Source organism: Rhinolophus hipposideros (genome assembly GCF_964194185.1).
Source record: "Rhinolophus hipposideros genome assembly, chromosome: 6".
Taxonomy (NCBI): domain Eukaryota; kingdom Metazoa; phylum Chordata; class Mammalia; order Chiroptera; family Rhinolophidae; genus Rhinolophus; species Rhinolophus hipposideros.
The window spans coordinates 72,483,094-72,499,438 of record NC_138052.1 but is presented as its reverse complement, the minus strand read 5'-3'; the positions used below and the strand labels follow the sequence as shown (position 1 = coordinate 72,499,438).

Genomic DNA, 16,345 nt, shown 5'->3' with positions numbered 1-16,345 from the left:
TGGATTAGAATTTTATAATTAGAATTAATTTTATTAACAATCTACTATTGTACAATTGTTCAAACGGAGGCTAGGGATTCTTCCTGGTAGTTGACTAACCATAGTCAGAAAAGAGAGAAACCGAAAACCAAGCACCAGAAATAAAAAAATCTCCCAGAGCTAATTTTAAGATCAATGGTTTTCCAAACTGTTCCTTCTACATATCAAAACATTTCTTTGGTTTAGATACTGTTTGAATAAAATAAAGCAAATGTGATATTAGTAATATTTTTAAATTAATGCATATTTTATTAATGCAGTTGGACAAATAATCACATATAAATATGCAAGTCCTATTATTTATTTGTTTAGAGACAATATTAGAGTCTCAGATCCCTCTAATTAATCTACAACCCCTCGGGGGTCTCAGTCAACAGGTAAGGAACTACTGATAAAGACAACTAGCAAATATGAAAGGAAAGAGGTAAAACTCAATTCACATTAAAAGTTGAAAGAGATACTTTAAATTGAATCTTCAAATGTTAACTGCACTTGACAGAATTTTCCTCTTTGAGTCTCAATTTCTCATTTACAAAATGAGAACAGTAATTGCTGCTTATAGAACTGCTATAAAGATTGAAAGATAATTATGTAAAAACACAATTTATAATGTGTAGTAGATATTCAAATAATGTTCCTTTCCCTTTGCTCTCTGCTTTCTGAAAATTACCATAACCAAATAGGAACAGAACCTGCAAAACTTGTATATCAAGAAATTTAATGATACAGAAAGAGAAAAGAAATAAAAAATTTCCTAGCTATAAAATCTGCATCAGACCCATTTAGTGAAAAAAATTGTTCCATTTAATAGATTGATACTATTCGTTTGCATTCAGTCCTTTGTGACAGATACCCATGTCATGAGAAGTATTAGCAGCACTGGGGCCCATATGGATAGTTTCCACAACTCATAGGCTCCATAGGGCTAAGATATTTCAGAGAACCATTATATTCTATCATTCATCCTCACTCCCTTAGGTTGCAGATGAAGAAATTGAGGGCCAGAGAAATGAAGCAATTCACCCAATATTTCTCAGCTAAGTAAGTGGCAGAACTAGTTCTCTGCTCCTATTATTTCACAAAACTACTTACCCTACCAGCATCCATTGCTGAGTTTTCTACGGTATTATATAGTTTACTTCCTGTAAAAATATTTTTAGCCAAAGGATATAGACAAAAATAGAAGAATTAATTGGACATAAACTTGCAAAGCAAATTTAGGTGAAATTAGAAATAATCAATGGATAGCTAAAGGTTGTAACTAAATGAAATTCATGATCAATTTAAACCATCTTTTTCTTCCTTTATATTTTTTAAAGTGAAAATGGGTAACGCTCTAGTTTCTGTGCTTACTACTGCAAAGTTAAAATCTATGGAACTGTAAACTCTAGTGTAATTAAAAATTAAAATGACCTCAGTGTTTCCATGGAAATAAAAAGACCTCATGAATAAAAAATCACGACTATGCAACTGATATAAAACTCTATTACTCTGAAAGCCACACATTGTTTTATAGCTACAACAAGCTAGATGTTTTTGTTTTGTTTTGTTCTTGCCTATATCCTCTGGCTAAATTCTTCTTGAAAGTCTAAATATACCCATACTTTTTTATTAATATAAGTCTGATGTCAAAACATTCCAATGTATTTTCAAATGTTAACCAAACCTGAAAAGAGAAGGAAAGATATTCTTAAGACAGTTAATATATTTACATATATATATGTAATTCTAATCATCTTTTTAAAACCAGAACTTACAGTGCCGCCTAATAATATTTTAGGAAAAAGCAAAGTAAGTGAAAAAAATTATTTAATCAAAATTGAATAATGCATAAAAAGATAACAAAAAATCGATAGCTTCAGGTAGTTAGTTAAAAAAAAAAAAAGACTAGAAAGGAGAAGATAGACTTCTCCAAAATATTTTTATAATCTAGTCTAGATATCTGATGCCCCTTACTTGCAGGAGTGTGCTTTATTTAAATACAGTATATTACCGTGTTTCCCCGAAAATAAGACCTACCTAGACAATCAACTCTAATGCGTCTTTTGGAGCAAAAATTAACATAAGACCATAATATAAGACCAGGTCCTTGTGATGTGATGTGATATGATATAATACTGGGTCTTATATTAATTTTTGCTCCAAATATGCATTTGAGTTGATTGTCTGGCTAGGTCTTATTTTCGAGGAAACACGGTAAATGGCATTTAGACAGGAGTTACCTTACATTATGTCTCTTGGAGACTCCTGTTTATAACACACTGACTATGCTATTTGTTGACTAAGGGACTAAAGAGATTGCTTCACTTAGCAACTAGTCTGAGACATTTCCTGTCCCTATATTCCCTCACAGATTCCAAAGTGGACTCCATTGACCAGTCTGAAGCATTCTTGGTGTTCTTTTCAACTTTTTAGCCATTTTTTCCTGCTCTAGCTAACCTAAAGGTTGGAGGGCTCTAGGGCTAGATTCTGAGCATTTTTCTCTTTTTTGCCAACATTTCATTCTCAGGTGATTTCTCTGTTTTCTAGTTTTATTTTATTTATTTTTAAATTTTATTAGTGTTTACTGTTTATGTCAAGGTTTGAGATGACTTTTTCTTTCTTTTTTTTTATTAGTTTCAGGTGTACAAAACAATATAATAGTTAGACCTCTTTATCATTTATATCCGCCACACAGTGATAACCCTCCTCCCCCCATCTACTACCCCTCTGATGTCACATACAGCCATTACATCTGTTTTCTAGTTTTAAATACAATCCCTATGCTGATAAATCATAGAAATGTTTATCTCCAATCCTGATATCAACTTGTATCTCTAAGTGCCCACTTAAAATTTCCATTTGGAAGTCAAAGTAACCAGGTCCAAAAGAGAGTTCTTGCTTTTCTCATCCAAATCAATTCCTCTCATCAGTCTTTCTCAACTCAGTAAAATTTACTACCATTCATAGTTACTCAAGCTAAAACCCTGGTGTCATTCTTCATTCCTCCCCTTCCTTCATACATCATTCCTGCACCCGCTGGCTAACAACCAACCCATCAGCAACTCCTGATGATTCTATCTCCAAAATGTATCATGAATTAGCCTTTTTCTTTCCTCCTGTATTACTATCACTCTAATTCCAAGTCACCTAAGCTCTCACCTGTGCAATTGCCATAACCTCCTAATTGTTCTCCCCATTTTCATTCATGTCCCTCTACAATACATTCTCCTGCAAAATAAACACGAAGGTATATCACTTCTCCACTAAAAATCCTCTAATGGTTTTTGTTGTAATTAGAATGAAATTGACCCTATGATTACCATGGACTCCAAGGCCTTCTGTACGTCTCTGACCTCATCTCACACCATCTTGTCTAAGCTTATACCACACTAACATTTTTGTACCCTTCAACCATTTTTCCACCTCAAGGCCTTTGCATTTACTGTTCCTTCTACCTATGAAGCTCTTTGAATGACAGCTCCTTTCCATATGTTGAATGCTATCTCCTTGAAAATATCACCAAAATAAACCATTAACAAAGCAAAAACTAAGTTTTCTCCTTACTGTCACAAGGAAGAATACTACCTCGATAAATCTTAGCAGTGTCTCTAAGGGGGAAGAGCAAAGGTGAGAGGTTTATAAGGTTTTGAGGGCCTAATTTGAGTTTTTAATGCAAGGACCTGATTGATATTGGGTAAAGTCTGCAAAGCTGATGGGAAAAGTTCGAGCCAAAGTTACCCATCAAAGAGCCCTCCTTCTCACAGAAACGGGCCTTAGTACCTTTGCCATGCTCAGCCATTGGCTCAGAGCAGCCTGTAAGAAGCATAGCTTCTACACAAGCACCATGGTAGATTCAAACATATCAATTGGGGCAAGACGCCAATCACTTCATCTGAGCTAGAGCTCTGAGTGGATCATTTTCAAAGCTGCAATGGCCCACCCTTTGCGCTGAACAGATTTATCTCTTCCATAGGTTCAGGATGCAGGTTTCTCACGGTTCTTGTGGGCCTATCTTCCTGAGGGAAAACTCAGAAAGGACCTCTGACACTAATTTTGAAAAACAAAATTATCATTGTAAGAGACTAATCATTTTTCCTTAATTAAGGAGAAGGGGAAGTTTGGATGCAGGAAAACCTATTTTGACACATATGCACACAAGTGTGGGAGAGAAAGGGAGAGTAGGAAAGGGAGAGGGAGAGAAAGAGTTAGTTATTATCACAGATGGTTTAAACATTAACTCAGGCCCCTTGACAATTTGATTTGTATGATTAAAAAGCCAGCATTTATTAATATTCAAAGCATGGAAATGAGAGGGCTGTCTCTAATACTAAACAAAGTGATCTTTCTCTTTTACAGCTACAAATCATCTCCTTTTGAGGTGTTTTGGAGGGAAGGAGAAAAAGTCAGCAGGAGAGACAGTACAGAGGAAAATGAAGGAATATAGAATGAGAAAATGAAATAGAAGAATAAAGGACATTATCTTTAAATTGTGATTTAAAGGGATCTAAAAGATACAGTTTTAAATTTTTCACAAATTTCTCTTGCCTTTGCCAAGGAGTCTTTTAAGGATGCAATTTCATTATCCCTTGAATATATTTTGGAAGCTTCCTTTTCTTTAAAATGGAGACAATTGTATGTTTGGGATATTGCTCCCTTTTTGCTTCAAAGTGCCTCCCAAAAGGAACAATTTTGTTCATATCAAAAGTTCCCCAAAATAACTATTATAATTCCAAATAATTCTTATATCATTTAGCGAGTTAAGAAGACACATTTTGATAATACTATAAACATATAAGATGCAGGAATCCAGCCCAGAGTAGGTACAGAACTAGACTAAAGATAAACCTATGAATCTAGCAATAGTCAGTCAAATCTTGTGTACTCTGTATCTTGGGGACGCCACCCCACCCAAAGAAATCTAGAGTTTCATAGAGAAAAGTTTTGATAAGATTTTTAATAAATGATCTGAGATAGTTTTTCCAAAGGATGCCAGTCCGGAGAGAAACCTTCTAACATGTAAGATCACACCCATATTCATCCCTGTGAACTTCCTCTTACAGATGCACAATGAAGAAATAAGGACAAAAATACTGTCAGTGATAATGTAGATTTCTACTGAAAACAAAAGTTTTTCAAACCTGATCAATCAATGGATTTTTAAAAAGAGTTTCTTATTCCTAGATACTCTAGAACTAAACTTAGCATTGGGAGTATTTGATGAAAAAGTAAAAATATGAGAGCTCAAACCCAATCTGAACTTACCTCACCATCTCCATTGGAGAGACCCAGTGCAGGCGGTTTAAAGGGCCTCAGAAAAGCATGCTGTTTCCATGTTGACCAGATTTTGATAGGATCTCCAAGATCATCAAACGCTGGCTCCTTTAAAATACCTCCAAAATAACCTGTTGGTAAAGCAAAACTGAGTTTTTTGCTTACTGCAGTAGGGAGAACACTATCTTGATAGCCTTTGTAGTGCCTCACGGGAAGTCAGAGGTGCAATATCAATGAATTTTGGAGATGTGGTTTAAGATGAGTTTCAAAGCAGAGGATCTGATTGAGATTAGCACAGCTTTTACATAACAGTTTTTGACTGGACACAGGGAGAGTTTAGAAGTGATTATTATTATTTCACAGTCTTCTGCCTTCTAACACCAATCTGCTGTTCCCTCCACAACCTGAATTGTTCACCAGCCTCAAGCTTCTTTAATATGAAATGTTCTTCCTTTGTTTGAATTGATAGCACTTATACCATTTTACAACTGGTTAATTGTATAACTGACACCACACTGTGAGTTCCCATAGAGACAGGATTAGGTTTTGTTAATCTTTCTTACAGCCGGCAGGTAAGTGTCTGGTTCTCCATGAATACTCAGTCACTGTTGATTGCAACTGGTGTAAAACACACAAACATGCTGACTAATCTGAATTTCAATTTATGAACATAAACCTCAAATGAACCCTTAATCAAGCAGGCCCATTAACATTATTATACTTCCCTAGTTTAATTACTCTCCTACTAGCTTTTCTCTTCAATGCCCCAACATATTTTCCCCCACATACCCATCTTCACACTTACCTAGGGGCCTTGCTTCTTATTTCACTGAGAAAACTAAAGCAATCAGAAGAGAATTTCTACAGACTCTCACTTGTGCCCACCTACTAGCCCCTCTACCCATGTAGTCTGTTTTGTCATCTATCCATGGATAAGGTATCCATGCTCCTATCTAAAGTCAAACCCTTTGCCTGAGCACTAGATCCCATCCCCTTTCTCCTATTCAAAGACATTTCTCCAGCAATTCTCTCCCCTTAACTTTCCCATCTCTCTTTAGGTTGTTTTCCATTTATTTTCTTTAAGGACACTCTCAAATCTTAAATGTAAATGGTCATTCATTCATTCATTCATTCATTCAAGACAGTATAGGATTGACATAAAGATAGACAAGAGTTTTTCAATCTCAGTACTCTTGACATTTTCGGTCAGATAATTCTTTGTTTGGAGCTGTCTTATGCATGTATGATGTTGAGCAGCATCTCAACCTACCAGAAACCAGCAGTATCTTCTTAGTTGTGACAACTAAAACTGTCTCCAGACTTGGCCAAATGTCCCCTGAATGCAAAATTGCTCCAGTTGAGATTAATGGAAGATGACAGAGTCCAGATATTAGCCCATATATTAAAGAATTTTTCATCAAAGTGTATTAATTCGATTGAATGGAGAGAGTATAGTTTTTTTAAAAAAACAGTGCTGGAACAATTGGATATCATATGCAAAGAAAAAGTCAATTTATAACTTGTACTATGTATATAAAATTAAGTCAAATGGATTAGGGATCTTAATGTAAACATAAAGTTATAAAACTTAGAAGAAAACACAGGAGAAAATCTAAACGTGGGTTAGGCAAAGATCTCTTAGGCAAAGATATAACAAAAGTATCATTCATAAACAACAAAAAAAGATAAATTGGACTTTATCACAATTAGGAACTTCTGCCCTTTGCAAAATTCAGAGGGTGGAATTAACAGGGTGAAAAGATAAGCTACAGATCAGGTGAACATATTTGTAAATCACATTTCTAAAAATGGACTTGTATCTACAATGTACTTTGTAAACCTCTCTAATAAGAAAACAATTCAATTTAAAAGTGGGTGAAAGATTCAAACAGACACTTCACCAAAGAAAATATACAGGAGGAGATCTAAGATGGTGAAGTAGATAAACACTGTGCCTGCTTCCTTCCATGAACACATTAAAATTACAACTAAATTACAGAACAATCAACCTAGAGAATCATATGAAGCCTAGCTGAACAGAAGTTTTACAACTAAGGACTTAAAAAGGGGGCAGTGCTAAAACTGGTAGGAGGGGTGGAGACATGAAATAGGCTGGCACCAAAACTCCATATGATGGTTTAGAATCAGGAGGAATATCTCAGCAGTGGAGGTTCCCCCCAGAGGAGTGAGGGACCCCAGCCCCACACCAGGTTCCCCAGCCCAGAGCACTGGTGCAAGGAAGAGGAGCCCACACAATATCTGGCTGTGAAAGACAGTGGGGATTCCAACCATCCAGGTGAGATGGAAGGTGGCTAGACACCCAGACATCCTCTTAAGGGACCCACACACAGTCTCATTCATTCACAGGAACTCACCTTGGGCTCCAGCACAGGTACTGTAACTCAGGGGGCGTCAGAAGCATATGGGGGCAGACTGAGGTGTGTGGTGAGGGCTGGAGGACAGTCACCATTTTCCCTGTGAGGGGGGACCGTCTCCCATGCAGGCCGCAGGCAGACACCATCTTTCCTGTTTTGAGCCCTCCCTGACAGGCCAAATCTGAATGTGATTGGTCTGGTGAGCTCCCCTGCTCCAACCTGCGACTCAGTGGGAACCTGCCCCCACCCAACTCTCCAACACGAGAGGCACTTTCTCTGTGAGAAGGCAGCCCCACCCACATTGCACTCTTTCTTGGAAAAACATCTGAGTCCACAGACCCCAGGCAGGAGGCGACTGGCCTTGCAGTGCTCTAAAACTTTTGCTGAGTTGCTCCAGGCTCAGCGCTGGCACCAAACCATAATCTACATTAAACTGGTGACAACTCTTCCCACTCTAGAGACTTCCTGAGACCCTGCCTCACTCAACTTGTGTACCACACAAGGCTTTATCAGTGGCTGAACCTTAAGAGAGCCGGCTGGTGGCAGCAGGCCTTGGGGTGTCCTGGAATTTTGTGGAGCTATCCCAGGTCCAGTACTGGTGGCAGACATCATCAGTATGCAGCATGGCCTCTCTCACATGCCTCTAGGTTTAGCACAGGTAGAGACAACCATGAATCACTTTGCAGCTCGTACCAGATAATCCCTGACTGGTCACAGGCAGTGGGTGACCTGGGCCTGCACCAGAACCCCTCCCAAGAGGCCCCAGAATCAACCACTTGGAGATTGGCTTCAGACCACAGCAGAAAACTGCCCAATTAGCCCCACAAGTGGCACACCCAAAGGATGGTTTCAACAGGCACCAGAACCTGCTGGGATGAATCCCACTTAGTGGGGTGAGCCCTCCATACAGCAGCCTGTAAACTGTGGATGACCAAACTGCACAGCCAATCAGCCTGAGGGTCAATCCCACCCACTGACATGTCAATAGCAATCAAGGCTCAACTCTAACACGAGGGCACACACAACCCACACAAGGGACACTTCTGGAGCACTAGAGCAGGTGACCAGGGAAACTGTGCCAGGGCCACACAGGGCTCCTACTACATAAGGCCACCTGGCCAAAACTGGGAGACATAGAAGATGTACACAATACATAGAAACAAACACAGGGAGGCAGCCAAAATGAGAAAACAAAGAAATATATCCCAGAAAAAAAACTCTAGAAAAAGAACTAAACCAAATGGAGGCAAGCAACTTACCAGAGTTAAAAACAGTGGTTATAAGGATTCTCAAGGAACTTAGTGAGAACTTCAACAAAGAGATAGCAAGCATAAAAAAAGGTCATAGAAACCATAAAAAAAAGAAGTCAGAAGTGAAGAATACAATAACTGAAATGAAGAATGCACTAGAAAATCACCAGCAGATTTCATAAAGGAGAGGATCGAATCAGAGATTTTGGAAGACAATGTAGCAGAAAACATCCTATTAGAACAGCAAAAAAGAATCTAAAAAAATCAGGATAGTTTGAAAGACTTCTGGGGCAACATCAAGCATAACAACATTCACATCATAGGAGTACCAGAAGGAGAAGAGAGAAAGCAAGGGATTGAGAACATATTTGAAGAAATAATGATTGAAAACTTCCCTAACCTGGCAAGGGAGATAGACATACAAGTCCAGGAAGTACAGAGTCCCAAACAAGATGAACCCAAACAGGCCTACACCAAGACACATTATAATTAGAATGGCAAAGGTTAAAGACAAAGAGAGAATCCTAAAAGCAGCAAGAGAAAGGCAACTAGTAAGTTATAAGGGAGATTCCATAAGATTATCAGCTGATTTCTCAGGAGAAACTTTGCAGGCCAGAAGGGATTGGCACAAAATATTCAACATGATTAAAAGTCAGGACCTACAACCAAGGGTATTCTACCAAGCAAGGCTATCATTTAAAATCGAAGGACAGACAGAAGAGCTTCCCAGACAAGAACAAGCTAAAGAGTTCATCACCATCAAACAAGTATTACAAGAAATGTTAAAAGGACTTAAGAAGAAAAGATCAAAATGATAATCAAATGATAATAACTACACATGTATCAAAAATTACTTTCAATGTAAATGGATTAAATGCTCCACTCAAAAGACATAGGAGGGCTGAATGGATAAGAAAACAAAACCCTTATATATGGTGCCTACAAGAGCTCACTTCAGATTGAAAGACACACACATATGGAAAGTAAAGGGATGGAAAAAGGTATTTCATGAAAATGGAAATGATAAAAACAAAAAAAACTGGGGTAGCAATACTTAAACCAGACAAAGCAGACTCCAGTTCAAAGGCTATAACAAGAGACAAAGAAGGGCACAATAATTCCACTTCAGGGTATTTTCCCAAAGAAACCCAAAAAACTACTTCGAGGATATCTGTGCATCCATATGTTCATTGCGGAATTGTTTACAATGGCCAAGATGTGGAGGCAGCCTGGCCTGAATGAAAGAATGGATAAAGAGGAGATAGTACATATATACAATGGAATATTGCTCAGCCATGGAAGGGAATGGGTTCTTGCCATCTGCAGCAGCATGGATGGACCTGGAGGGTATTGTGCTAAGTGCAGTGTCAGACAAGAAAGAAAGGTGCAATGTGATTTCGCTTTTATGTGGAATCTAAAGAACAAAATAAACAAACAAAACAGAAACTCATAGATACAGAAAACACTTTGATGGTTACCAGATGAGATGGGGGTTGGAGGTGTGGGAGAAAAAAAGGGAAGGGATTAAGAAGTGCAAATTGTTTGCTACAAAGTAGTTATGGAGATATAGGGTATAGCATTAGGAATATAATCAATATCATAATATCTATGTATGGTGTCAGATGGGTACCAGCTTTGTTGGGGTAATAGATGGACAAGGCTTGGGGGACAGGGTGAAAAAGGTGAAGACATTAATAAGAACAAAGTGGTAATTACAAAATAGTCATGGGGATATAAAGCAAATCACAGGGAATATAGTCAACAATATGGCAATAACTATTTATAGTGCTAAGTGGGTACTTGACTAGTCAGGTCAGTTCTTAAATTATACTAGGATAAGTGTCTAACCACTCTGCTGAAATTAACATAGAATAATAATGAATATCAACTGTTAAAAAGGGGGAAAGGTAGAAGGGGAATAAGAGGTCCAAATTCCCAGGTATAAAACAAATAAGTCATGGGGATGTAATATACAGCATGGAGAATATAGTCAATAATATTGTAATAGTGTGGTATGATGTCAGATTTTGCTGGACTTACCATGGTGATCACTTATTTAGGTATATAAATGTTGAATAACTATGGTGTACCCCTGAAACTAACATAATATTGTATGTTAGCTATATTTTTAATAAGAATCTTTAAAAAATAAAAAGAAGATATACTGATGGCAAAAAACACATGAAAAAATGCTCAACAATTTTGGTCATTAGAGAAATGGAAATTAAACCCACAATGAAATACTACTACACACCTATTATAATGCCTAAAATTTAAAAGCTTGTCCATACCAAGTGTTGGCTATGCTATAGAGCACCTTCAATTCTCCTACCTTGCTGATAGGAATATAAAATGGTATAACCACTTTGGAAAATCAGCTGAGAATTTCTTTAAAAGTTGTATGTATACCTACCATATGACCCAACTGTTCCGCTCCTAGATATTTACCCAAGAGAAATGACAGCATATGTCTATACAAAAACTTTTACATAAATGTTCATAGCAGCTTTATTTGTAATAGCCAAGAACTATAAATAACCTGATGTTCATCAATAGGTGAATAAATAAACAAATTTTGGTATATTCACCAAATGGGATACTACTCAGCAATAAAAAGGAATGAACTATTTATCCTGTGACATAGATAAATTTCAACTATACTGAGTGACAAAAGTCAGATTAAAAAGTCCATACTATATGACTTCATTTTTATAAAACTAGACAAAGAAATTGATCTCCAGCGACAGAAAGCAGATCAGTATATTTGGGAATGGTGAGGTGAGGTGGGAGGGACAAAGAAAGGGAGAAGTGGGAATGGATCACAAAGGAATTCTAAGAATCTTAGAGGGTGGTGGATATATTCATTATCCTAACTGTGGTGATGGTTTCACATATGTATACGTGTATCAAAAGTTATCAAATTCTACACTTTAAATATGTGCAGTTTATGTATGTCAATTATACCTCAGTAATATAAAATAAAGACTGCTGGTATCAGACTCCCACTGTCTTCTGAAAGTTTTAGAAATCATTTTTTATTGAGATATAATTAACATATAACATTAAGTTTAAGGTATCCAATATGTTGACTTGATAATTTATATATTGCAAGATGAATACCATCATAGCATTAGCTAACACCTCTATCACATCGCATAATTATTATTTCTTTTTCGTGGAGAGACCAATTAACATCTAGTCTCTGAGCAACTTGTAAGTTTATAATACAGTATTTTTTACTATAATCACTATGCTGTACATTAGATCTTCAGGACTTCAGTTGCAAGTTTGTAACCTTAAACAACATCACCCCTGCACTCTTATACCCATTTCACATTCTCAAAGGTTTTCCATATTAACAACACAATTTATGTTTTTCATGAATCAATTTAGGATCCATTAAAATGTGAGATTTTCTTTTTAATTCTGATTTTATTCCTGAAGTTTAAACAATTCACTCAGCAACAAATATTTGCGTTATTTAACAATAGAATTCATAGCTAGCGTGTATGTGGCAAAGGTATACTAAGACTTTGCCATTATGACTAAATTAAGTAGAATTACAAATCTTTAGATACCAAAACAATACACCATTTAAGATGTCTAAAGGCTAAATCAGTTGATGGAAAAGAATAAATGCAGTCTCCCTCCTAGAAAGAAAAAGATTTTCTATGGTCCTGAAAAATAGGCAGAGTGGAATAAAGCAAAAAAAGCAGAAGGGGAAGAAAACTAATGATCCCACCTTTTTAAATACGTACTTCTTGTCATTACTCCAAAAATATAAACCTGTACTTGAAGACAGTAGCAAAACATGGGCAGAAAAGAATTATATATACCTTATTTCACATATTATTTTAAAATTGATGGTTTGCTGAGCTGAGAATAATAAATGCATAATATGTTATGCATTATAACATAAGCATAATATGCTTAAAAACCTTCAGGTTCCAAATTGAACATAAATCTCTAGCCAAAATTCTCAGGTATTGAAGTATTTATTCAGCATCTTCAAGTTGAACAAAACTACCACTAGACCCATGGGGAAAAAAAGTATAAAAAACTAACCAGTTTAAGAAACAAAAGCACAGTATTTTTTATTAAAAAATTACATTATAACAAGGACAGTATACATTAAATTACAATATATACATATATATATATATATACACACACACACATTATTTTAAACTTTAAAAAAAAACCCGGTACAAATTAAATAGCATCTATCTCATGCTCACATAATTAAGTATGCATTTTGATAGAAGATAAAGATGAAACACAAGCTGGTGGGCCCCCAAATTAGAAACTTTAATGCGGGGCCAGTTTCCAAAACTTTGTTTTCTATCACTTTTGTGACTTCTAGAAAACATTTAGCTTGTATAAGAAATAAAAGCTTTAAGTATGTTAACTGCTTATAGAAAAAAATAATATTGAGAGAAAAGCCCACCATGGCTGTGTTTATCTATAATTTATTGTAGTATATATAAAGTTCATATATACTTGGAGATTTGGGATATAAAAACTACAACGAAGAAACAAGCTCAGCTGTAATTATGAATTTCTAACTGCTTATTCTAAGTGTCGAACTTACTACTACAGATATTACACGTCGTAATACATGACACAAAAGAGCATATGTTAGACTTTGCTGTAGAGCTGTTAGGAGAATGCCAAATATAGATATCGAAAAATTTATGTACTTGTATTTATTACCCTGTTCATTTTTAAAAAAACTGGTTATTTAAAATATGTCGATGTACTTTTTAAAGTGATGCCAAGCACCTTTAAAATACAATACTAACATATTGTGACTAAACATGCATGTAGAGAACGAATGAATTTTTAAAAACTAATTTAGAAACCATTTTTAAAGAGCTTTTTATTGAAATACTTACATGAAATATTGATAGTTCCAGTTTCTACCTAAAAACCAAAAGAGTATACAATTAGGGATTTAAACCTTCCTTCACGCTTTTTTTTCTTTTGTTTTTTTTGTTTGTGGGGAGGATACATTGAAACATGATTTAAAAAAGAAACAGTATCAGCAGAGACATAGTATGTATACACATAGTATGAAGTGAGAGTACTATTTTAAACTATGTTTTGCTCCTGATGAAATGCCAAAGTCTGAATCCTTTGACGTCTCTCATCCTCATCAGTAACTAAAGTTTATATCTTAATAAGCATTTCTCCTTAGCAACTCAACATCAAAAAAGAAAGGAATGTCTCCTAAGAAATAAAGTTCAATTGGTGAAATATTTCATAATAAACTATTGTCATTAATGAAAGGTGAAGATTACTTAAAATATTGAAAAAATTTCCATAAAAACTGAAAATAACAAGTGAAAAGAATGCTACCTACAATGCAACACTAAACTGTAAATTAATTTGGACTTATTCCCTTTAAGTACACACAGTCTAAGAGAAATCTGAGTTTGAGGTAACTAACAGTTGTGTTTAACTTAGCAAAACATAATAGATTTGGCAGCCTAATTCTATAAATGCCCACATCAAATATTTTCATTTCTTAGGAAAAAGAAAATCAAGTCTTATGATAAAATCATACATGTAACTGAATGTTAACTTTGCATTAGATATGGGTATAAATAATAAATTTTATAATAAAGAGGCTATAAATCTAAAGGGCAAAGAACCTTAAAATTCCACCCACTTCTAATATAATAGTGCTTTATACTTATACATGTTGTGTACCTGAAAATATTAAAATGTATTAAGAATGGGAGACTGGACTTAGAAAAGCTAAAAAGACTCATATTCGTTTAAAAGATTATCATTAAATTTCATATTGTATTTCACATGCTTTGAATATTAAACATTAACATCCATTTGAAATCCTTATTACTTTTAAATATACCCACAGATGGTCTCTGGAGGAAAAAAAAGCCTTTAGGTTGATTTCTTGACAGTTATAACTGACATATCTAGTTTACCAACCTTCCAGAAGACAGAAGCTTGTAATGAATATACTGATTAGCACTTTTTCAGTTTTTGAAGTAAATATACTTACTCAACAAGCAAACATAACACATCAGTTTTAAAGTTTTAAATATGAACTAAATTTTAAACTATAAATACTTACCTTGAAGTACTATAAATTCTAATACCATCAATTCAGTAAGAACTCTGGCATAAAAAAAAAAAATACAACTCAAATTCTTCTCTAACCACAGCTGAATCTTCAACACAAAATAGGAAAAAAAGCTTCTGTTGGCATCAAAAAGTTCCCCAAATTACCTGTAAACATCAGGAAATTCTACTGTTCTTTCTGAATTCTCTCAATTTCTATATTTTTCTACCCATAAGTAGTGCTTTAACTACAATACTGTATAAATACATGCAATATACATTTATTTCTGTCACTTATCTTTCAAGTTAAAATTCTCAGTACTTACCAAGACCCTTAAATTTCTACTGGATGACCATTAGTATGCTATTGGTTCCCAGTCATAAGTATAAAAATTAGAATGTTAGAAGCTAAAACACAAATAGTTTCCACAGATGTAAATGTTGGGCTCTGTGTTATGATGTTAAATCTATTGTTCTAGCTTTCCAAATGAGACAGACTACAAATATTCGCTCAACTGCCTGCCAATTTTAAAAATTTCTTCACATCTTTAAACAGGGAATAAGTTCTTTTAGAACTTAAAAAAGTCATGATACACACACACACACACACACTCTCACACACTATTGTTGTTGTTGTTCTTTTTTCATCTTTCAAGAGCAAAAATTGGGTATTTTCAGCAGATGAGTTAGATAACCATTTGTGTTCAGACTTCACCACCATAGTAAGTTCAGATGATCTTCTGAAATACTGGCCTTATCAGATACTCAAAAAAGCATAAGAATTATACAAAATAAGAGTAAAGATAAGAGGTAAAAATATGGAATTAGCAACAAATATATCAATTTTAAATCAAAGCTGTTCATCAACCCAGTCTTCAGTCCATTTATAATGCTGCGCTTCGACAATATTCACCTTCTTTTCTATGACATCAGAAGTTACCGGAGTTGTTCAATTCTGAAAAGCTTCAATAATTTATGTAGCAGATAAATTCTTACAGTCCAAATCTTTTTTGGCTTCCATTGACAATGCTGGTTCTTTGGGTTCTTGCTTAACTTGGTTCACAGAAATGGTACCTTCTGGATTTTCTTCAACTTTAAAACCAAACATAAAAGAAAAACCCTAAAGGTTAATATAATTTATAACACTAAAATCTTTAGAATTATATAAATTTAGAAGGAACGCATAAAACAGTAGTTTGGAAAAAAGAACCAAGTAACTTAGAAAAGGATTTGGTATATTTGAGAATTCAGTGCTTCTGATATCTTAACAGTCATTCATATTAAATTCCTTTAGTATGCTTATAGTAATGGAAAAAAGAAGAAACCAAGGAAACTATAAAG

At 35.2% G+C, this 16,345-nt stretch overlaps 1 protein-coding gene across 5 annotated transcripts in view; it reads right to left on the bottom strand.

Moving 5' to 3' along the window:
- Positions 1-12,988: 12,988 nt before the first annotated feature.
- Positions 12,989-16,345, bottom strand: part of CARF (calcium responsive transcription factor) — a 48,022-nt gene continuing 44,665 nt past the window's right edge. For 2 of the 5 annotated variants that reach the window (XR_013993514.1, XR_013993515.1), the window contains exons 16-17: positions 15,918-16,096; positions 12,989-13,840 (exon numbers count right to left, since the gene is read on the bottom strand). Coding sequence is in view for 3 of the 5 variants with exons in the window: in XM_081051457.1 (XP_080907583.1) it covers positions 13,809-13,840; positions 16,001-16,096 (128 nt within the window). In the remaining 2 variants the exon portion in view is untranslated. Of the gene's footprint in view, positions 13,841-13,915; positions 16,097-16,345 lie in introns of those variants that run through there. The other 3 variants (XM_081051457.1, XM_081051456.1, XM_081051458.1) reach the window with 2 other exon arrangements.